Here is a 22,883-nt window from a genome sequence, read left to right on the forward strand (position 1 = left end):
AAAGTGCCTCTTCACAGTGCCTCAATATCATCATTATGGTGAATTTAAATTTTAGACTGAAGTAGTCAATTATTTTTTGTCAAGGTACAAATTTCTTGGTCAAGGTTCACACTCCAGAGAAACATTTTTCACACCACAATAACAATAATGGTAATAATTAGAAAATTAAAATATTTCACGATCCATTTAAAATGTCTTGCAGTCTGGATTTGGCCACAGTCTGCCTATTGACTACCCCGTTCTAGATCCTTTATTTGCTATACTGTACCATTTCACAATATAATGATGTTATAGAGTGCTGACCTGTGTCCTCAGCCCTGGATGTAACCAGTAGCATGTTTGAATCTGCTTCAAGCCTCTTTTCTCAGGGCTTCAGGTTTATTTCTTCCAAAGAATCCAAATTCAGTACATCAGTCATCCCTTCCCTATGATTTCCTGTGGCAGTAGTCTCCTGTAGCACTCCACTAGTCTTCCTGCAGGCCAGCCGCCTGGGAGTCACCACGCTCCAGAAGCCAGCCTCCTTCCTGTAGTTCTCCACCTCCAACTGAGCCATTTGCTGGCTTTCATAATCACTTGATCATTAGTTGGTAGTTGATCCATCACAGATGAGGCTGGGTGCAACTCCTCTGTGACAGGAGTATTAGTGTAGCATAAATTGTTTTTTCATGTCAGATAGATTACTTCAAGACATAAAAACAATGCAGTCACTGAAAAATATTATTCAAAACATGCATCATCCAGGGAACAAGAGTTTAGAAGCAATCTTGTATGAGAAAAATGAGTAACAAAATAAATTACTGGAAGTCCTTCTTGAAAAAGGTAGCAGATGCCAAGCTTACTTCTCCAGCGCTATTTGTAAATCATTTATGATCTCCACCAAAGTAGTCACAACAACTCAGGTAAGATTTTATGCAAAAATGGTGACTGATAGAGATAGCTTTAATGGACTGGGTAAAATTGGTAAGGTGCAGCATGTGGACCTCAGCAATGGGTTTTATGCAAAGCTGAGTTAGGGAAGAGCTTTTGTAGAGTCGCTACAAACGTGTCAGTGTCGAGATACCTGTGCTTGAAGTGGCAGAATAATAGGAAGAATAAAAAATAATTGGAGCAGAAATGACAGGCATGTATTACCTTGCATGTATTCTTTGCTTTTTTAAGACTGAAGAGACAAGGTTTGTTTGGTTTTTTTGTTTTTTTTAGTGTCTCCTTCAGCTAAGAAAAGTATGGTGGGAACATCAAAGGAAATTTCAGAAGTGTCTGCAGTGAAAGACAGAGTGTATCTCTAATGTAAATAACAAGTCATCTTAAGATGTGGTTGAGTTGTTAAAATGGACCAGAAGGAAGGAAACATACACCAAGAGAGGAAACCAATCCTGTTTGCATAGTGTGTGTGTCATGCCAATACAGTATGAAGTTCCCTCATTTTCACTGTTGTGTTTGGAATATCATGGAACATTGTTATTTATTGTATAGGGCCGACAAGCATGTTAGACACTTGAAAGAAAACTCATAAAAATCAGGTCCCTGCCTGAAGATCTTACAATTTAATATATGGGTTTGACAGACAAATGGCACCCGCAGGCCATGGTGATGGGCAGGGAATACCAACCAGAATAAAATAGAATATATTGGGAATAGGAGGAATGAGCTAACTTAGTCCAGTCATAGAAAAAAGTCTTGATAGTTCAACGTTTTTTAAAACATAAACATATTCAGTTAGGTGATGCTGCAGAAACGGGTTTTCAGCTGAGATTTTCATGAAATGATGGCAGAAGGGTTATTGAAAGGCGTTTCAAAGATAAGAGACCGCAGGGCAGAAGCTGATGAAAAGGAGATACAGTAATGCACATACCCCACTCATCATAGACGGATTTGCCTGATTACCTAACAAATCAATGCTTATATACAGAAATTCATTTTGTCATCTTGTCACAGGAACCAATGGAGCTTTTATTCCCCCATGTGGAGAGTTGGTTCATCAGTATCACTGTAAGGCGTCAGTTAATATTTCCATTGCTGGCAATTTGCTCCAGGTTTCTGCATTTTTTTTAGAAGGGGAATATCTTCTCCTCTCCTTGGCATCCAGGTATACCAGTTTAGTGGGTGCTGATGGGGTTAAGATGTTTTGATTTATCAGCATCTATAGGACCAGTTTTTATTACTGCTGATACTGACCACCAGACTGAGAGGATGCAAGGGAAGATAATTCTATTAGTGGCTGTGATAAACTCATGTTTACAAACATCACCTATTTGCCATCAACTTGATGATCTAGGCCCCTGTCCAAAGCCCACTGAAGGTAATGGAAATATTGACCTCAGTGAGCTTTAAATATATGTATATGGTAAAGGGATTATCTATTTTTTGCAAAAACAATGAGGAGTTCTTGTGGCACCTTAGAGACTAACAAATGTATTTGGGCTTAAGCTTCCATGAGCTAGAACCCACTTCATTAGATGCATGGAGTGGAAAATACAGTAGCAGGTATATATATACCTAGTACATGAAAAGTTGCCTTACCAAGTGGGGGGTCAGTCTAACGAGACAATTCAATTAACAGTAGAATACAAAGGGAGGAAAAATCACTTTTGTCGTGGTAATGAGGGTGGCCCATTTCAAACAGTTGACAAGAAGGTGTGAGTAACAGTAGGGGGAAATTAGTATGTTTAAATCAGTTTTTGTAATGACCCATCCACTCCCAGTCTTTATTCAGGCCTAATTTTATGGTGTCCAGTTTGCAAATTAATTCCAGTTCTGCAGTTTCACATTGGAGTCTGTTTCTGAAGTTTTTTTGTTGAAGAATTGTCACTTTTAATTCTGTTATTGAGTGACCAGGGAGGTTGAAGTGTTCTCCTACTGGTTTTTGAATGTTATAATTCCTGATGTCAAATTTGTGTCCATTTAGTCTTTTGCGTAGAGACTGTCCGGTGTGGCCAACGTACATGGCAGAGGGGCTATTTTTTGCCTTTGCGCTCATTTGTTAGGTTAGGTCAACTATAATACAGTACAGTCGAACTCAAAGAGGCATAAAAATAGAAAAGCTGCAACACTATGTAACCTCTGCTTTGAATCTACCAGCTTCTGGAACTCAGAACTCTAGGAGTCCGACCTTATGCACGACAACAACAACAACAGTCAGAGCCCTCTGACACCATTTCTCAGCATGCTTGGAGTCACGGATGGGTACAGAATGGACTAGAAACTCTTGGTGAAGCCAATAGGGAGGCTTCTGCATGGTGTGATATGGACAAATGGTTTGCTGAGCCAAAGATGAGCGAGGGCTGCTCAGCCCCTCAGTGGGAGGATGCAGCCTGACTCAGCGGCAGAGCCCAATTTTAGTTTCAGTTTTGAGCTTTGAGTTTGGGAGCTGAAATAAAAGCAGAACAGCCTAGGAAGTCTCTGATTTACTCCTCCGCCCTACAAAGAGAGCCTTTTAACTGCTGTGGGATCTAGTACATGGGAGGAGCAGCTCCAGCCCTGCAAAGTACATAATCCAGAATGGCTGAGATCTGACCCGGCACTAGTTACTGAGAGCCAGCCAAGATCTCCACAGGCAAGAGAGGATCCTGCCCTGCTCTGGGGCAAAAACAAAGTAAGGGGACTCCTTTCTGTTCAAGCCAGCCAGTATTCACAACACTTGTCTCCAGACTCATCCTCAGCATGCTGCTCACATTAGAAGGTACCAGGGAGGGATCTTGGGATTGAGATAAGTTGTGTATATTAGAGGTTGGGGAATTTGTTGATGTGTTAGTACTTATTAACCGTAACCCTTTCCCTCCCCAAATAATATATTCCTGTTCCCAATAAAGTCCCCTTCTTATACTGTTATTTTTGGGGGGTGCCAATTTTTTGCTGGGGTTTGTGTTGATGTACTTCATTGTTTCTCGTGTACTGGGTTTTACACTCCTATCCAGCAGTGGTAGCATTATTCGTGTTGGGCCCAGTGAGGAGTCACCAGGCATCACTAAAAAGAAGCCAGCCCAATCAGGGAAAGGGGAGAAGCCACAGCAAATAGCAAGCACCAGGGAGAAGACTTGAGTTACACCTTATAGAGCAGGAGGGGGACTACGCTCGATGATTGTGGAAGTGTAAAGAACTGGGGGCATAAAAACTGTCCGTGAGAGTTTATATATTCACCGGAATATTCATAGTTTGTAAAATTTCACAGAAACCTGAGTCATTTGGTTGAGGACTTGTATTCAATTTGGAACAATATTTCCCATCTGCTTTGTTTACAGACACACAAAGTGCTTAAGCACTGGAATAAATTGCCTAGGGAGGTTGTGGAATCTCCATCACTGGAGATTTTTAAGAGCAGGTTAGACAAACACCTGTCAGGAATGGTCGAGATAATTAGTCCTGCCATGAGTGCAGGGGACTTGACTAGATGACCTCTCGAGGTCTCTTCCACTTCCATGATTCTATGATTTCTGGGTTTTTGTTTAAATGCACACACATTTTATTTTAACTTCAATGAAAGGTTTAATTCAGGTTTGGACCAAGATTTGGGATGGTTTTTATTTTGTCTGATCCTCTTTTCCACAATGCCTTGCCATCTTTTCTCTAAGCTAGAAAATAATCTTCACACTGTCATGAAATGCTCTTTGTGCAATTAAGTGAAGTATTAGGGAATGTGGCCAAGAATTCATGGAAGCTGTGGTCTTTAAATACAGTAGTGAAAATGCTGAATTCTGGGCCATTAGAGTACATCTTGTTTTCAGGGTTAAACAATCGCAACATGTGAGGTCAGGAAGGAATTTTCCCTCAGGTCACATTGACAATGATCATGGGTTTTTTTCTCCTTCCTCTGCAGCTTCAGGGTGTGGGTCACTTGCCAGGATTATCTGGATAGATATATCTCACTTAATCATTTCCCTGCCATTGTGGAGGCCTCAGGCACTGGGGCACCTCATTCCCTCCTATTCTCTGCCTGTGGCACATGACAGTTTAGTCTCCTGTGGGATGTAATACTTTGGTCTCAGTTCCATTGTTGGACTCAGTGTGTAGGCACTGGGTGGTATTAGTGGCCTGTGATACACAAGAGGTCAGACTAGATGATCAGGCGATCCCATCTGGCCTTAAGCTCTTTGACTTTAAACAAAAGAATATGCATATCATGACAGAGAATTCATTAGACCTAATAACAAAAGCAAATATCAGCAACATCTTGGAGCAAGCAACGGAAATCATCCCCACTTGATACAAGAGAGTAGCAGAAACAAACAAATCAGTAACCATCAGACTAACAGGTTCAGTTTACACAGACCGAGGATAACACAACACTGGCACAGTCAACAAAAGATAAGACAAAACATCAGGTTCAATGTATTAGGTTCTAAGAGCTCAGAGTCCTGACTCTGCTCTTCTTCCCATTCTGTGGAGCTCCCTTTCCCTCCCACCTCTGACTCAATCCCTTCACTCCGCTCTCACCACAGCAAGCCAACAGCCTTATGTTCCTTTTATTTTATGCCCCCTGCCAAGCCTCCTCTCAGAACAGAATCACTTTGGACTTCTGCTAACAAGTTCCTGCCCCCTGTCTGTCTTTCAAATGCCATCTCTCAATACTGGCTCCTGATCTAAGGGGGTTGGGCTCAAAGCCCATCAGCTGGGGAAGTATGGCTTATCAGGCACACATGGTATAAGAGATCAAAAGGGCACATGAATGGAATGTTTTCAAATTGCAGCGTTAGACAGGGAAAAGGACAAACTAAGTAAGGTTAGAAATGACTCCCCTGATACTGAGAAGATACAAAGACCTTGTCACTTTTATGAACATCTGTAAAGCCACCTCATTGTCCTCCTTCCAATCCCTCCTTCAAATTCTCATTTGTAATGATGCCTAAAAGCTTAACAGCTAGGCAACAGGTGTGCAGTGATCACGGCCTATCATGCTGTCCAGTACCGTTTCACTGTTTGCTTGTACTCCCCTTCTCTTCATCCCCCTGTTGTCTCTTGTCTTATATTTAGATTGTAAGCTTTGGGGTGGAGATAATCTTTTTTATTATGTGTTTTAATCGTGCCTAGCACAATGGGGTCCTGATCCATGTCTCAGGCTCCATGCTGATATTCAATTCATTATTATTAATAATAAAATAATGACTCAAAAATAAGAAAATCAAGAAGACAGAACTGCACAGCAAAAACTGCAATAAAAAGTAAATTGGAAGAAAGAAAGTGGGTAGCTGAAAGGAAGGAAAGAAACACAGGATATGTACACATCATACATTCAAGAGAATAAAAAAAACATTCAAATAACCATCAATTTACAATATAAGGGCAGATTCAATTATAAGAACAGGAAGAGAGATGGAAAATATCCAGTAGCTTTCAAACCTTGCCCTTCTTGATGATAATATCACAGTGGAAGAGGAAGGGAAAATATCAGGTTTAGGATTAGGGAACGGAGAACTGATTCACATAAAATTTTAAAAAATGAATTTTCATCCAAAACACAAATCAAACTTGAAAATAACCTTTTGTGAGGCAGGAAAAACTTCCTCACCCCATTGTTATTCATCTCTGTCCAAGTTTCTGGTTAAGACTAGAAGCAGAAAGCCCTAACATTTCCTGGTAGAAGCTGCTCTTGTGTATTTCCAGTATAGCTGGGACCAGGAAATCTTGAGAGAGCATGTTATTGTGAGATTTTTCAGATTTGCCAGATAATATGGATAATCAATCAAATGATGGTGCTTTCTTAAACTAGGCTGAACAGGCTTTTAAGGTTTGCTCATCACAGTAAGTTTATTATAAGGACATAATTACGTATGAAAATGATCAATAATCAAAGGAACTTGAATTCTATCAGGTTTCAGAGTAACAGCCGTGTTAGTCTGTATTCACAAAAAGAAAAGGAGTACTTGTGGCACCTTAGAGACTAACCAATTTATTTGAGCATAATCTTTCGTGAGCTACAGCTCACTTCATCGGATGCATACTGTGGAAACTGCAGAAGACATTATATGCACAGAGACCATGAAACAATACCTCCTCCCACCCCACTCTCCTGCTGGTAATAGCCCATCCAAAGTGACCACTCTCCTTACAATGTGTATGGCCCACCTTGATTATCATACACATTGTAAGGAGAGTGGTCACTTTGGATGAGCTATTACCAGCAGGAGAGTGAGTTTGTGTGTGTATGGGGGTGGGGGGGTGAGAAAACCTGGATTTGTGCTGGAAATGGCCCACCTTGATTATCATGCACAATGTAGGGAGAGTGGTCACTTTGGATAAGCTATTACCAGCCGGAGAGTGAGTTTGTGTGTGTGGTTTTTGGAGGGGGGGGGTGAGAAAACCTGGATTTGTGCTGGAAATGGCCCAACTTGATTATCATACACATTGTAAGGAGAGTGATCACTTTAGAAAAGCTATTACCAGCAGGAGAGTGGGGTGGGAGGAGGTATTGTTTCATGGTCTCTGTGTATATAATGTCTTCTGCAGTTTCCACAGTATGCATCCGATGAAGTGAGCTGTAGCTCATGAAAGCTTATGCTCAAATAAATTGGTTAGTCTCTAAGGTGCCACAAGTACTCCTTTTCTTTTTGTGAATTCTATCAGTTTACTAGAGTTATATGGTCACTCATTATTAATAATTATTTAGTTTCATTACAGTAGGTCCAACTGACATCAGGGTCCTACTGTGCTAAGCACATACAGACAGATAGTAAGAAACACTTGCTGCGCCAGACAGCTTACAATCCATGTAGACAAGACAGACAAAGGAAGGAACACTATCCCCATTTTACAGATGGAAAACTGGGACACAAGGAGGTTAAGTGACTTGCCAAAGTTTGCCCAGGAAGCCTGTGGCAAAGCACAGCCTAAATGTCTTGAGTCTTAGTCTAGTGCCTTAGCCACAAGCGCCATCCTTCCTTTTCAGCTTAGATTCTAGAAAAGAACAATATAGTATAGCTTCAAAGACCTAAGGATTAAGGATAAACACCAGCCTGCCAATAGTGACTGAGAAGTGATGCCTGAACTTCAGTGAATTTTGTCAAGTACTTTGATTGAGCTTGAGAATATGAGTCCAAATGACTATACAGGAAGAAATAATTTTTTCATGAAGAATATGTGCTTTATTGTGCACACACATTCTTCCTTCAAAAGACGGTAAATTACAGTATTTATGGAATCTTAATGATCGAAACACAGTTGGAGCCTGAAGGTCAAGGCTGCAAACTGCATCCTAAATTTCTGTTTACAGATGAAGTACAGTATTTATTATGGCACTGCTTGTGCTGCTATAGTTAAAGGTCTGCCAGCGTTGCCATTATAAACCACTATTTCAGAGGGTTATAACTTGCCCATCAATCTTCGCACTGGGATGAAACACAGCACACAAGGTCTCAGCTGTGGGATTGATTTTTGTTGTTGTTGTTTTCTTTACCAAATTACAAAAAAGAAATTCATCTGGTAAGTTTTAAAGTTATGACAGCAATAAAATAAAGGTCACTCGTTTCAAATACTTTTTAGTGTTCCTATTGTATAACCCAGCTATAGCTTCAGTTTTAAGACAAATTTTGCAGGCCATTTATACATTATTACACCAGCACTTAATTCTTTAAATAAGGAATCCCCCCCCCCCCCCCGAAATCGTTAAAAATACTGCAAATAAAGTTGCATCAGTGGATTAACATTTCCCTCCCAAAAGGAAGCTATTGTGCATCTTGTTATTCTTAAAACAAACAAACAAACAAGCAAGCAAATCAGATTTCTAGTTGTACTGCCTGAGTCTCGTTTACACTAAGGGTACATCTAAAGCTGGAGGATCAATTTAAAATGCACGTACATGCTAGCTTTCACAGTGCTAGTGTGCTACAAACAGTGCAGCCATGGTGGTGCAGGCTGGCTGCCCGAGTGTATACCTATGTTATCAGATGGGATTGTACATGGGTGGCTATCCCACACCACTATAGTTACACTGCTATTTTTAGCTCACTATCTCAATCAAAACTAGCTTGTGTATGTCTAACTGAGCTGGAAATTACACTTAAAGCTGCAGTATAGGCATAAGTCTCCTTTACACTGCCCTGGCTATGTACGGGGGCTTGAAAGGACACGCACATGAAATTTACTATTTACTTAGTGTGAATGAGAATCAGGCCTGTTGTGTAAGACACCTCCCTTTAAAATGGTTTGACAAGAGTCTTCGTCAAATAGCATTGTTGGATTCCATGTTATTGTTTCTTAGTGGCCCTGGATCACACTTGCTTAGTTTCCAAGGTGTATCAAATGGGGGGTCTGTCCTGGGTCCAGTACTAGTCAATATTTCCATCAGTGATCTGGATAATGGAGTAGAGATTATGCTTATAAAATCTGCAGATGACATGACGCTGGGAGGAGTTGCAAGCACTTTGGAGGACAGGATTAGAATTCAAAAAACCTTGACAAATTGGAGAATTGGTCTGAAATCAACAAAATGAAATTCAATAGAGACAAGTACAAAGTACTACACTTAGGTAGAAAAAAAATCAAATGCCTACAAAATAGAGAATAACTGGCAAGGCAGTAGTACTGCAGAAAAGGACCTGGCGGTTATACTGGATCACAAATTGAACATAAATCAACAATGTGATGCAGCTGCAAAAAAGGCTAATATCATTCTGGGGTGTATTAATAGAAGTGTAATGTAAGACACGGAAAGTTATTGTTCCACACCAGTACCAAGTAGAGAGGTCTAAGTCAGAATACTGTGTCAGTTCTGCGTGCTGTACTTTCAGAAAGATGTGGACAAATTGGAGAGAGTCCAGAGGAGAGCAACAAAAATTACAAAAGTTTTAGAAAACCTGACCTATGAGGAAAGGTTAAAAACTAGGCATGTTTAACTTAGAGAAGAAAAGACTGATGGGGGACCTGATAAGTCTTCAAATATGTTAAGGGCTATTATAAAGAGGATGGTGATCAATTCTTCTCCAGGGCCATTGGAGGTAGGACAAGAAACAATAGGCTTAATCTGCAGCAAGGGAGATTTAAGTTAGATATTAGAAAAAAAACTTTTAATTAAGCACCGCTATAGACTTCAAAGGGAGGTTGTAAATCACTGTAATTGGAGATTTTTAAGAACAAGTTGGACAAACACCTGTCAAGGATGGTCTAGGTATATCTAGTCCTGCCTCAGTGCAGGGGGCTGGACAAGATAAGCTCTTGAGGTCCCTTCCAGCTCTACATTTCTATGATTGTGTGATCTCCACCCTATTGTGAATTGCTCTCTTAGGAAGGCAGGAGTACTTCTTCGATCAATTTCTGTAGATTGGAGGATGGTGAAAAGTTAAATTTACATTTTACTTCCATACAGAGCAATTACATCTTATCAAGGAACAAAAGATGATAAACACTGCAAGGATATGAAAATAAGGAGAACACAATATGACCCAATGGAAGTGTTTCTCACTATCCAGAGTTTAGACATTTCCTATTTTTAAAAAATTAATAAAAAGTACACATTTATATTGGGACAGATGCACCAGAGTGCTCTTATGATGCAAATACAGTCACCCATTTGAAGGGGTTTATAAAGCCAAGGATATGACTGCTTTGTGATGTCAGAGCAACTAAGAGCAGCCACTGAGTACGGCTGAATATGGTCTACCAGTCGTTCTTTGGTGAACATCTTCCTTCATGCCACAAGCTCAACTACTGTGAGAATGACATTGATTGGTCCCACCACAAATTTTACTCTTCTGTTAATATCGCCTTCATTATAGCTATAGGACTGATTCATTTGCATTCTAGGCTGCCCCCACAATCTACTTTTCTTATATGGTTGCACCTGTTTCATACCATCCTCAATGCTTGGAATAATCTCCCTCTTCTCAAGTACCAAGCTTTCGACTCTCCTCCAAATCCTCCCTGGAGGCCCCAAACCAATGCTCATCTTGGAGCAATTAAAGGGAGGAAGACAGAAAAAGAAAAACATTTCCCATCTATTTCGTTTTGAGAAAACCATAAAACAACATGATCACTACTGAGCAGGACTTAAATCCTAAACATTTGGGTCTGGAAAGTTGCTTAGAACTATTTTAAAATAGTATGATGGAAACAGTCAAATGGTTGCCTTTAATCAAACACATTTTTTTAAACTAACAAGGAGTACATATTTCTCCAACTACCAAGTCAACTCTGGAAGCAGAAGTGAGGAAGGCTCATTCTTTCTTCTCTAGAAGATGAAAAGTGGACTGCTTGAGCCATTTAAAACTAGTCTGGACAAAGCACTTTAATATTCAATAGGGAACAATTCAGGTAAGGGGGAGATAAACTAAATGCCCCCAGAGCTCCAAAACGCTAGTTACTATGAGGGGGAAGTTATGGAAGATGGCTGACTAAAGCCCTACCATTCAGACCAAGGTACTATCTTTGTCCTATTGAAAGTACCTAGACAAGGAAAGATAAATTAGCACACAAGTACAGATTTTATATATATCACTTTGCTTAATTTTCTGTAAATCAGTGTTTAAATTTTTTTGTAAAGTTTTTAATAAAACATTGAGAAGCAGGTCAAATACCATTCAATTTCAAAATATTTTTTCTTTTGAAAGCTTACTGTACCATCTAACATAAATATCTGTCATGCTGCTTGAGTTCCTATAGCACAGAACATCTTGTTAGCAGTGATATTATGTCAGAAATGTTACAAAGATGCACTCTAATCACCTCCTGCACGGGTATGAATTTAAATTTTTTGCTGTAAGGATTTTTTTTTAATTTAGCTTTTATCTTGGATTCTCACTGAGACTTTTAAAAGAGGTATGACAGTTTTAAAAGCTAAGCAATGTGAGATTATTATTTTAGTTGGAATAAATGAATGGAGAACATGCTGAACATCCTACCTGTAAAACCCTGGAGGAGCTTGTTGAACTAAGAAGTTTTGCTCCAGACCTTGGAGAACATCATTAAGCATTCTCACTCGGATAGGAGCTCTCTCCTTGGGGTCATTAGCTGGACGCATCTCATCTGACTGGAATAATTCTGCACTGTCCCTCAGTCTTGAAGCCATTGCCAGCAACTGACGAATGTCTAGTTGGTCACCTAGTAATGATAACAGAAAGATACAGGTCTGTAAATTATTCAAAAGGCAATAATTTATTGCTGTTGTCAATAAAATAACCTATACTTTTTAAAAATGGCCAAGTTGTCTTAGGCTGGAACAAAGGCATCCCTGATGGAGTTAAACCATGGGTCAATGGAGCCTATAATCTATTTCACATGTACAGTAATTTCTCCAGCAGTACCAACTTGTGTAGTGATATCTTAAAAATCTTACAAGCTAAGAAGAGTCAGACCTGGCCAGTATTTGGATGGGAACCCTGCAATGAAAACTTAGTTCTGCAAGAAGTGATGGTTAAATATCAGTAGCTGGAATGCTTCTTTCTGAGACAGTATGGATCCAGTGCTGTTAGACACTGCTTCTCATGCCACAGATTCTCTCTCTTCAATATGTATGTATTAGTCTACTGCATCTGAAAACCTATCCCTATAGTATATAAGCACCAGCTCCTGCCCTTTCACCCTTTTCTCCCTCATAAAAAGCATAAAATCATACACACCAGAGCAAGAATTTACTTGAATTCCATCTCTCATCTTAGAATACTAAGCATACTGAAACTCTGTAGCCCATAAGGCTCTCTTGCCTTTATTATATCCAGCAGTTATGCAAGAAACCTATAGGCCTGTATCCTGTAAGACATTAGCTTCAGCAATTAGCATAACGCTTGAGGCCTATAAACTTTGGCACAGATAAATGGCCCAACCTTAACCCCTAAGTTTGAGGAACAGAGTGCGAGGGGGAGTTTTGTCCATAATGACACCAGCCAATGACAGACACCTGAGCTAACACCACCTTTTGGAAAGTTTTGGAAAGAACATCCAACCACAAGAGTGCTATGGCAACAAATTGACATATATGATAATAAGTTGAGATCATGAATATACTAACCTATAGAAGGACATCCCAACATTAGTAGGGTGAGGAAATACAAATAAGGAAGAGGAGAGAAACCCCTACTGGCACTAGACATGGTGGCATCAGTATAACATATTATGAAAGCTGTGTCCCAGGCTGTGTGTAGTAGGGGAGAAAGAGAGATGTGGCCCTTGAGAGGTGCCAGAATGATGGCCACTGGTGGTGATGATGAGGAAGATAATGGCTAACATTTTGGGTTGTTCTGCAGGGGATGGTGTGAGTGCAGATGTTCAGATGTACTTTCTGTATTATCTCTATGTACTGAATTAGAGTGTTTTTGACTTCGCTAAATGTATTAATAAATTATTGTAACTATAGAAGGTTTCCTAATATGTGAGTGTTGCAGCTGTGCACATCAGGGTTCCCAATATATATATTAATTTTAATAATACTGGGCCTGATCTTGGGACAAGAACCTGTCAACCCTCAAAGTGATAACTGGGAATTCTTAAGTAATCAATAAATAAATATAATTAATAAACTATAGATTGGGCTACAAATTCTTAAAGGTTAATCACATTTGTAGAAGGGGTTTGAAATGATTCCTCTACAGTTAAACTGTAAGTAAATGCAGACTCTGTTAACACTTAAAGGGACATTTAAGTGTTATACTCCAATTACCTCAGTGTTTTCAAAATCATTAACACCACAGTGAAAGTTAACCTTGCCTGATATTTGCAACCGACGGAGAAATTGAACAAATGAGAGCTTATACCAATGCACAGCCCAGATTCAGTTGAGATTGTTCCTGATTTAAAGAGAAGAGAGAAAAAAATGAGATGCATGAATTGGAGAGTCTCCTGGGTCGTGGAGTGTATTCCCACCTGCAGTGCTGGTGAAGGGTATGCTCTCCTCTTAGTGCCTGCACAGATCCCAGTAAGGGTTCACAGAATCAACAGTGTTCTGGTAAGAGCAAGATCTCCCTGGCCTATTAATGATGGGAACTGAAACTAGTGATTCAAATAAACCTCAACATTTTTAAATGCTAAATTTGATCCAAACAGAACTTCCAGGGCTTTAGAAGTTTGCCCATCAGTAGCTGAAAGTACAATCTTCAAATATTTTTGGATCTAAGATTTTAGCTCATGGGTATGTATAATTAACACCAAAGAGAAGAATACACAACCCCAAGATTACAAGTTAAAGGTACCAAAGTTGCTTGGTTAATAAATATAAACAGATATCTGAACTGATTCATTAACACCACCAAAACCTCTTTGGGTACATGGATGGGTGGACTTAGGTGGGAAGGGTGTGTAACCATGATAGAAATAACATTGTGAGGCTGAAGAATCCAGCAGGACCCCCTGAACTTCCCACTGTCTCCTTGCCCTGAGCAGAGTACTTGCTATTGATTATATTTTACAAAGGGGGAGGGGAGCTTACAGATCGCCCACACACTCTTCTGGCTGCTGCATTCAAATCTGGTGCAAATCTGGAGTCATCCAAAATGCATCATCATGGTGGAGAAGACCGCAGGTGGTGTAGCAGAGGTTGCCACATTTGCTGAAGTATCAATATGAATTTCAGCACAGGCAAAAGTCACTTTGAGGGGGAAAAGTGAGAGAGGGTGGGTTAGGGTCAGATTTGGTTTGGGATAAGATTTCTTTGGGGCATACGGGAAGGAGAGGTTGGGCTGCTTCTAACTGTTTTTAACTTGTTTGCTATTCCCTAATGAGGATGGATGATAGGCAGTGATCCTGTACCACTGTATTGACATAATTATGGATTAGAACTGTGAAGTTTAGTGACTGATTACATTAGGTTGACAACTCAGTCAAATATTATTTGAAGGTATAAAATGTAATCATAGGAAGCAGAAAATTTTTGGAAAAATATTACATGAAAAATTAATGCTCTTACTTATCAAAGCTTATCTTCTATTTTATCTTATTCTATCTTATCTTCTATCAACACAGCATGGGGAGTAGGTGGCCAGCCCTCTGTGGAGAAAGAAGTGGTTAGGGACTATTTAGAAAAGCTGGACGTGCACAAGTCCATGGGGCCGGATGCGTTGCATCCGAGAGTGCTAAAGGAGTTGGCGGCTGTGATTGCAGAGCCATTGGCCATTATCTTTGAAAACTCATGGCGATCGGGGGAAGTCCCGGACGACTGGAAAAAGGCTAATATAGTGCCCATCTTTAAAAAAGGGAAGAAGGAGGATCCTGGGAACTACAGGCCAGTCAGCCTCACCTCAGTCCCCGGAAAAATCATGGAGCAGGTCCTCAAGGAATCAATCCTGAAGCACTTACACGAGAGGAAAGTGATCAGGAACAGTCAGCATGGATTCACCAAGGGAAGGTCATGCCTGACTAATCTAATCGCCTTCTGTGATGAGATTACTGCTTCTGTGGATGAAGGGAAAGCAGTGGATGTATTGTTTCTTGACTTTAGCAAAGCTTTTGACACGGTCTCCTACAGTATTCTTGTCAGCAAGTTAAAGAAGTATGGGCTGGATGAATGCACTATAAGGTGGGTAGGATGTTGGCTAGATTGTCAGGTTCAACGGGTAGTGATCAATGGCTCCATGTCTAGATGGCAGCCGGTATCAAGTGAAATGCCCCAAGGGTCGGTCCTGGGGCCGGTTTTGTTCAATATCTTCCTAAATGATCTGGAGGATGGTGTGGATTGCACTCTCAGCAAATTTGCGGATGATACTAAACTAGGAGGAGTGGCAGATACGGTGGCAGGTAGGGATAGGATACAGAGGGACCTAGACAAATTGGAGGATTGGACCAAAAGAAATCTGATGAGGTTCAACAAGGATAAGTGCAGGGTTCTGCACTTAGGACGGAAGAATTCAATGCACCGCTACAGACTAGGGACCGAATGGCTAGGCAGCAGTTCTGCAGAGAAGGACCTAGGGGTGACAGTGGACGAGAAGCTGGATATGAGTCAACAGTGTGCCCTTGTTGCCAAGAAGGCCAATGGCATTTTGGGGTGTATAAGTAGGGGCATTGCCAGCAGATTGAGGGACGTGATCATTCCCCTCTATTCGACATTGGTGAGGCCTCATCTGGAGTACTGTGTCCAGTTTTGGGCCCCACACTACAAGAAGGATGTGGAGAAATTGGAGAGAGTCCAGCGCAGGGCAACAAAAATGATTAGGGGACTGGAACACATGAGTTATGAGGAGAGGCTGAGGGAACTGGGATTGTTTAGTCTGCAGAAGAGAAGAATGAGGGGGGATTTGATAGCTGCTTTTAACTACCTGAAAGGTGGATCCAAAGAGGATGGATCTAGACTATTCTCAGTGATAGCACATGACACGACAAGGAGTAATGGTCTCAAGTTGCAGTGGGGGAGGTTTAGGTTGGATATTAGGAAAAACTTTTTCACTAGGAGGGTGGTGAAACACTGGAATGCATTACCTAGGGAGGTGGTGAAATCCCCTTCCTTAGAAGTTTTTAAGGTCAGGCTTGACAAAGCCCTGGCTGGGATGATTTAGTTGGGATTGGTCCTGCTCTGGGCAGGGGGTTGGACTAGATGGCCTCCAGAGGTCCCTTCCAACCCTGATATTCTATGATACTATGATTGTGTTGGGTCCCAACAGCGCAGGTTTTAGGTTAGGTGCTAGATTTTGGCTGATTCTAAACGGTTTGCCATACAGGCACACTTCATATGTCTCAAAGTATGTTAGACAATATTAACCATCCTAAAAAATCAAATGATAGTGCAGTCTTTTCATAAAACTGTGAAGTTTAATGTAAGAGAAACAATAATCTAATCACAAAATGTATAAAGTAACAGAAGTTTAATCTTTATGCTACTATTTACCTTCATAAAATCTCTTACTTTACTCAGAACCCTTCTCTTTCTGTTAATAAGCAATCAGCAGCCAACTAGAACTTATTGGTGTCATAATGAAAAAGGAAAGAAATGTATGCTTTGATCTAGATTTACATGACACTATCTCCTGCTGTTTTGAATGCAAAAGATGTGAGACAATTTGATGCATTTGGTTTTTAGTGGTTTCTTGAAACAGATTAACAGAATCACTGTGTTATTCCTCTATTTTCAGACATCCAGTAAAATATCATATTTTTTTCCCTTAGATCTGAACATCAAGTTTGGGGTTTTTTGGATATCAACAAACTAACTCCATTTTTGGTGTGGATAAACGTATGCTTGAATCAGCTCAACAATCTCATTAGGGCCCAGTTATAGTGTGTAAGTATAAAATTGCACCCTGCAAAATCCACCTGACAGTTTAAAAATATCTACTGAGAGCAACAAAATGAAAGACAAGGCAAATTTATGGTTAGAACTGGTTCCTTTTAATTTTGAAATATTTAGGTCTCTTCAGAGTGTGTATGATAAGGCCTAGATTATGTCATTTAGAGCCACTTTAGGGGGAATTCTGGCAAAAAATCCCTTCTTGAGTTCCAAGCAGTGAATAGAGATGTTACACAATGTCCAGCTCTCCATCCTCGGCCAGCAGTGGTAGCCATGGCCCCTCCATCTTCATGCCTCCTTTTGGAGCACCCAGGAGAAGCAGTAAAAACTCAAGCAAAAGAGGAATGATAAAAATCCCCAACCCATATCAGCAAAAGTGCAAGGACCATATACGAGTAATGAAAGATATCAAACAATCCAATGGAAGCATCATGTCTAGCTAAGGATATCCTTACATAGTCTATGCATAATAGATGGACTATGAATGCACGATCCTTGCAGTCTTGCCAGCATGGAAAGGTTAAAATTCACTGCATTAGAAACATTTATTTAGTTTCATCAGCAGTGTTTATATATCAAGCAGCATGCAATATTTAGAATTGTCATTCTTAATATAATACAAATGATTGTGCATATCAATCAAGCCTCTCCAACAGTGAGTGTGAGATCAGGGGAAGAGTTCATCATTCTATATCTGGAAATGAGGCCATACAGACCACCCTTTTTAACATAAAAACAAGGGAATGCTTACACTGGAATTTTTTGTTTTAAAACAATGTGATAAGTATTTTGCCCTCAAACCCACTACATTTCATATAAAATGATGAGCTATATATACTGTGTGCATCACACACTAAAACTGCGTTCATTATATGAAACAAACAATTTATTTAATAGTCTCTCATAAAACCTTAAGTATTTATAGATATTGAACTCATAGGGAATTATAAGGGCATGAGAAATCATATTATCCTAAGATAGTGGACTTCACTGATGGGACAAAGTGTGATTTATGTTATGTATAAACACAGAGGCTGAAACTGGAAGGGCAGATGATTCAGAAGAAAAGGATGTGTTAACTAATATCATTTTAAACATCTTGTGACATCACCCTAGAGAAAAGAAAAAAAATTACAAGTGTTATTTCACTTAAGGGAAAACAAGGGCACTTTATTATTCTACATTTTCTATTCTTTGTGCTGCACACTCCATTATGAATCATGATGAATCATCTAGCTAGTTATTTAAAGTTGTTAAATAAATAAAAATGCAGGTACCAGAAAGAGACTTGGGAGCCTGCACTCTGTTGATCACTGAATTATACAGCTGACTTTCATTACACATGGTGTATGTGGATTTTATTCAAAGATAGGTGACAATGGATAGATATTTATTCTAGACAGCTGGATTGAGTGCAATAATGTTTCTCTTTAACCAATTGCCCTTATAAAAAGGTAGTGGTGGAGGTTTAAGTATTTAAAAATTACATTTCTGCCCTCTGACAGTAATACATTTCTTCAGGACCACTTGGAAGAGCATGACTGGTCACAAGCAAATCAACCAATTAGAAAAGCCCTTTTGACATGGATGTTTGTGAGAAACAACTGATTTGTTCTGTGACTGGCTAGAGTCTGCAGGACCAGTTAGGGTACATTACTATCTTGATGTTTAGAAGATTTTGCACATTTAGAAAATCTTCTAAAAGCATCTCTATAAGTCTTCTAAATATAAATCTTCTAAATGCTTTTATATAGTCATCAGTAAACCTCAAAGAACTTTACATTATCCCCATTTCACAGATGGAAACCTGAGGCACAGAGGTGAAATGACTTGCCCAATGTCACCCAGCAGGCCAGTGGCAGAGCTAGTAGTCTCAGTCCAGTGGTCTTTCCACTAGACCACATGGTTGCTATGTGATTCCTCAGTGCCACTCCTCCTTCCTGTATATTTTGCTACAATGGAATGGGGATAATGGTCATGCTTGAAATGTTTACAGTGTGTGATTACTAACAGAGCTGGTGAGAGAAATCTTGTCCCTGCTCTATATCCCAAAACATTAACAGTTTTATTACATGGCTGCTATAATAACAAGGTGTGAAAGAAGACCTGTGTCTGTCTCTCCTTCTCCACTCTGCAACATGTAGGCCCCCCCCCCCACTTCCAGCTCCCCTTTCCATTCTCATCCCATTAAGCCATTAACTGGTACTACAGACACCATCAACACGTAAGAAGTTGTTCCATTCTGTCTCCTGCCCTATGCTGCTGCATACACACATCACAGGCTGCAGTTTACTGGAGGGCCGCACGCTACATTGCTTATATAGCCCAAGCTGCACACTGAGGTGGGCCTCTCACTCCCCCTACCCACCTCCATTTGCTGCTGTTTGCCCCAGGCTTCTCCAGCCATGGGTCAGGTCCACTCAGTCCATCTCCCTTCCAAACTGGGGTCCTCCCACAAACGCTGGCCAGCTCTCCCTACCACACAGGTCCTGTTGGGATCCAGGAAGTGGGCGGGTGGAAGCTCGCTTTGCGGCAGACCACCAGCTCGATCCCAAGATCCAACAACCACACAGGTGATAGGCATCTTAACTATTCATTGTCTGGATTTCAGATGTTGTTACCTTCTTTCCCCCGCTCATCCCAGATCCCAGCTTGCATGGAAGGACAGGGACAGGAGCTCAGACTCTCCAAGAGGAGCAGGGTCTCCCACATCCCACAACACACAGTAGGCAGGGAGAGGGACTGCAGAGAGGTAGGATAACATCAGATTCCAGCACAGACATGAGGGAGAATTCAGGGCTGATTTATGCACTCCTAACCCCCAAATTTCCTCTGCAACCCCTCACATTCTCCAACCCCTCCCGTGTTCTCTCCTTTCACTGCCTCTAATCCCTGCCTCTTTTCCTGACCACTATTCCCTCCTTACCACCCATTTGCAATTACCTCCCTCTCTTGTACCCCATCCCTAGCTGCAGACACAAACCCTTCTCCCCCATTCCCACCTTTTCTTGCATCCCTGCTCCCCTCTCCCCTCCCAGTGAGCATTCCCATGTGTTATTTTCTTTTCAAAAACAGTTTCAGCACCTTCTGAATATGCTGCTGTACTCAGATTACATTTCCCCCAAACAAAAATGTCCCTTTCATAGAGGCACTGGAACTATGCCTGCTTTTTTTACTTCAGATTTCTGCCCTGGGTTGAATTTCAACTCACAGGGCTGGATTCGTGCTCAGATTCAATGACCATAACATAACCTCAATCACCCAGGTCATGCAATGTAGAGGTAGTTTTCCAGAGAGCTGTATCTTGGGAACCACTTGGTGAAATGGTCCCAAATTTGGATCACTAACGATCCTGTAGCCCCATGATGCACATCACATTTCAAGGCAATATGATTAACTATGTGGATTTTACAGCACTTAGAAGAGTCCGTCTTTAAACAGAAAGCTGGTTTTAACCTTAACTATACCAGAACTGTCATTCTGCTACAATACCTTTATTAACGGCAGAATGTCAGCAGATTGTGTCTTTGGACGGCTTAAGGGAAGGTGATGGTGTCTCATGGCAAGGACGGATGTTTCTCAGCATCACGATCATGCCTCGCGTGGCAAGTCCTTGCCATATTTGGCACATCTATGAGCACCAAAGGAGACAGCTTGGATGACGGGGAAGGGGAGCTGGAGATGTCAAGAAAGGCCTGCCGATGGGCATGGGCAAAGGTGGCAATTGCCTAGGGGCCCATATGATTTTAAAGGGCCCAGGGAAAAGTTCCCTGTAAGCTGTGTGGCATCGCAGCAGCCTGTTTAGTGCCGCGCAGGCACTCAGGGAACCCATCCAGGGCCTGGCCCCCAACCTGCTGTGGCACCCCTCTCCCGGCCCCAACTCTGCTGTGGCCTGGACCTTCTGTGGCCGGGGCAGCCCAGCCCGGACCCAGGCATGGCCAGGACCAGCCCGGACCTGCTGGGCCATGGGGAAGGGTGCCTAGTCTGCAGCCCCAACCCTGGAGCTGCCACAGCAGGGAGAGGCGCCTCTCTCCTCCAACCCACGTGCTGCTGTGGGGCGAGAGAGCTGGGGGGAGTACTCTCTCCCCGCCGTAGCCTCAGAGCACCCTCCTGCACCCAAATCCTTCATCCCCGGCCCCACCCCAGAGCCTGCACCCTGAGCCGGAGCCCTCATCCCCTGCACCCAACCCAGCTTGACCTTTGTAACAAAAGGTGCTCCGTCACAACCATTTGCCTCTAACACTTAACCCTTTCCAGGGCCATGCACTCCAGTTCAATCCTTTGTGAATGCTCCAGGAAACCATCCTGCCACACTTTTGCCTTTGCAGCCCTCTGTTGGGATGAATTCACTAGTACCGGGAACATATCCTCTTCTCTCCCCACCTCAATTGGAAACATATCTGCCTCTCTATGGGTGATAATTCCCCTATATGTGTAGGCCATGATGCAGCAAGTGCTGAGGGAAATCTCTACTTTCCCGGTACAGGAATTGTTTTTTTCCCTTCCCTCAGCCTGTGATCCAAACACACAGACCAAGGTCATTCAGTTTCAAACACAGCGCCTTCAGGATCTAACTGATAAATCAACTCAAACAAATTATTCAACAGTACATTATCCTGCTTCCTACTGGCTGTGAAAACAGAGGCAAGTTGGAGTGATCTGCTGCCAATGTGAACTAGTGTAATAAATAAACAAGCAAGATGGCCACTTGTCAAATGGTGAAAGTTACAGAGCCTAAATGGCTGTGAAGTTCAGAATCCCCTTCCTGCTTGTACTGAATGTAGCATTAAATGGAAAGAAAATCTTGCAGCTCAGTCATGGAGGTTGCTTATCTTTGACAGTAATTATGAGATTTTAATATTAATTATTGATTAAACTGTTTTAGTAAGACCAAAAGAAATGTAAACAATTTATCCTATGTTAAACTAAAATCATGTTTCAGTCAACGTCATAGAAACACTCTGAGTAATAAAATCAGCAGGTATTGTTTACTCTGAAACTGAGAATCTCAGTATTGAAATGTAGGTGACCCTTTTTTTATGTTAGCTGAGATTAGTCTTGCTCGAACAAAATTACCTTTAAGCCTGTTCTGAACTTCTAATGCGATGTCCAGGGCATTAAAGGGCAGAACTGGTTCACTGGCAATTTGCAAAGTCACCTCTCCCGTTAGCTGAAAGAAATCAAAAGAGATTAAATAATTTCTAACCCATTTAATACTCAGCATTTCATTTGGAATACCAGATAACTTCATTATATTGGTCTGCCAGGGAAGCTGAATAAAACACACAGCTTTTTAAGGACAAACTGAAAACACACACACACAACACCCGTTATTAACCAAATAATTCTAGTACAAAAATGTATAAAGAGACTATAATTTATGACCACTTCTGTTCAGTGCTTTCCTATGGCACAGGATACTATTGGAGATTTTTTTTAAGAAAAAATATCTTCTTGTATTTCTAAAAGTGGGAAGCAAATTTAAAATGTTCTTTTTTTTGTTTTTTTAAACAACAGACAGATGAACTACTAAGACACTAAGGGCTGGATCCAAAACCCAATGAGGTCAAAGGGAATTTTTTCCACAGACTTTAACAGGCTTTGGAGCAGACTCTTAGCACAGAATCACATGAATACAAAGAAACTGAGCTGAGTACTCACAGTGTCTAGGGAATATATGATGGCTTGACATGAATAACAGCTTAAAGAAGGTTTCAGAGTAGCAGCCGTGTTAGTCTGTATTCGCAAA

The 22,883-nt window shown here is 41.1% G+C and overlaps 1 protein-coding gene across 1 annotated transcript in view; it reads right to left on the reverse strand.

Annotated features, from left to right (window-relative positions):
• The window catches only part of NAALADL2 (N-acetylated alpha-linked acidic dipeptidase like 2), an 891,836-nt gene that overhangs the window by 24,241 nt on the left and 844,712 nt on the right, over positions 1–22,883 (reverse strand). Inside the window, exons 15-16 of the mRNA XM_074963548.1 lie at positions 22,211–22,304; positions 11,826–12,024 (exon numbers count right to left, since the gene is read on the reverse strand). Of these exons, the coding sequence (XP_074819649.1) occupies positions 11,826–12,024; positions 22,211–22,304 (293 nt within the window). The remainder of the gene's footprint in view (positions 1–11,825; positions 12,025–22,210; positions 22,305–22,883) is intronic.

Source organism: Natator depressus, chromosome 9 (genome assembly GCF_965152275.1).
Source record: "Natator depressus isolate rNatDep1 chromosome 9, rNatDep2.hap1, whole genome shotgun sequence".
Taxonomy (NCBI): Eukaryota; Metazoa; Chordata; order Testudines; family Cheloniidae; genus Natator; species Natator depressus.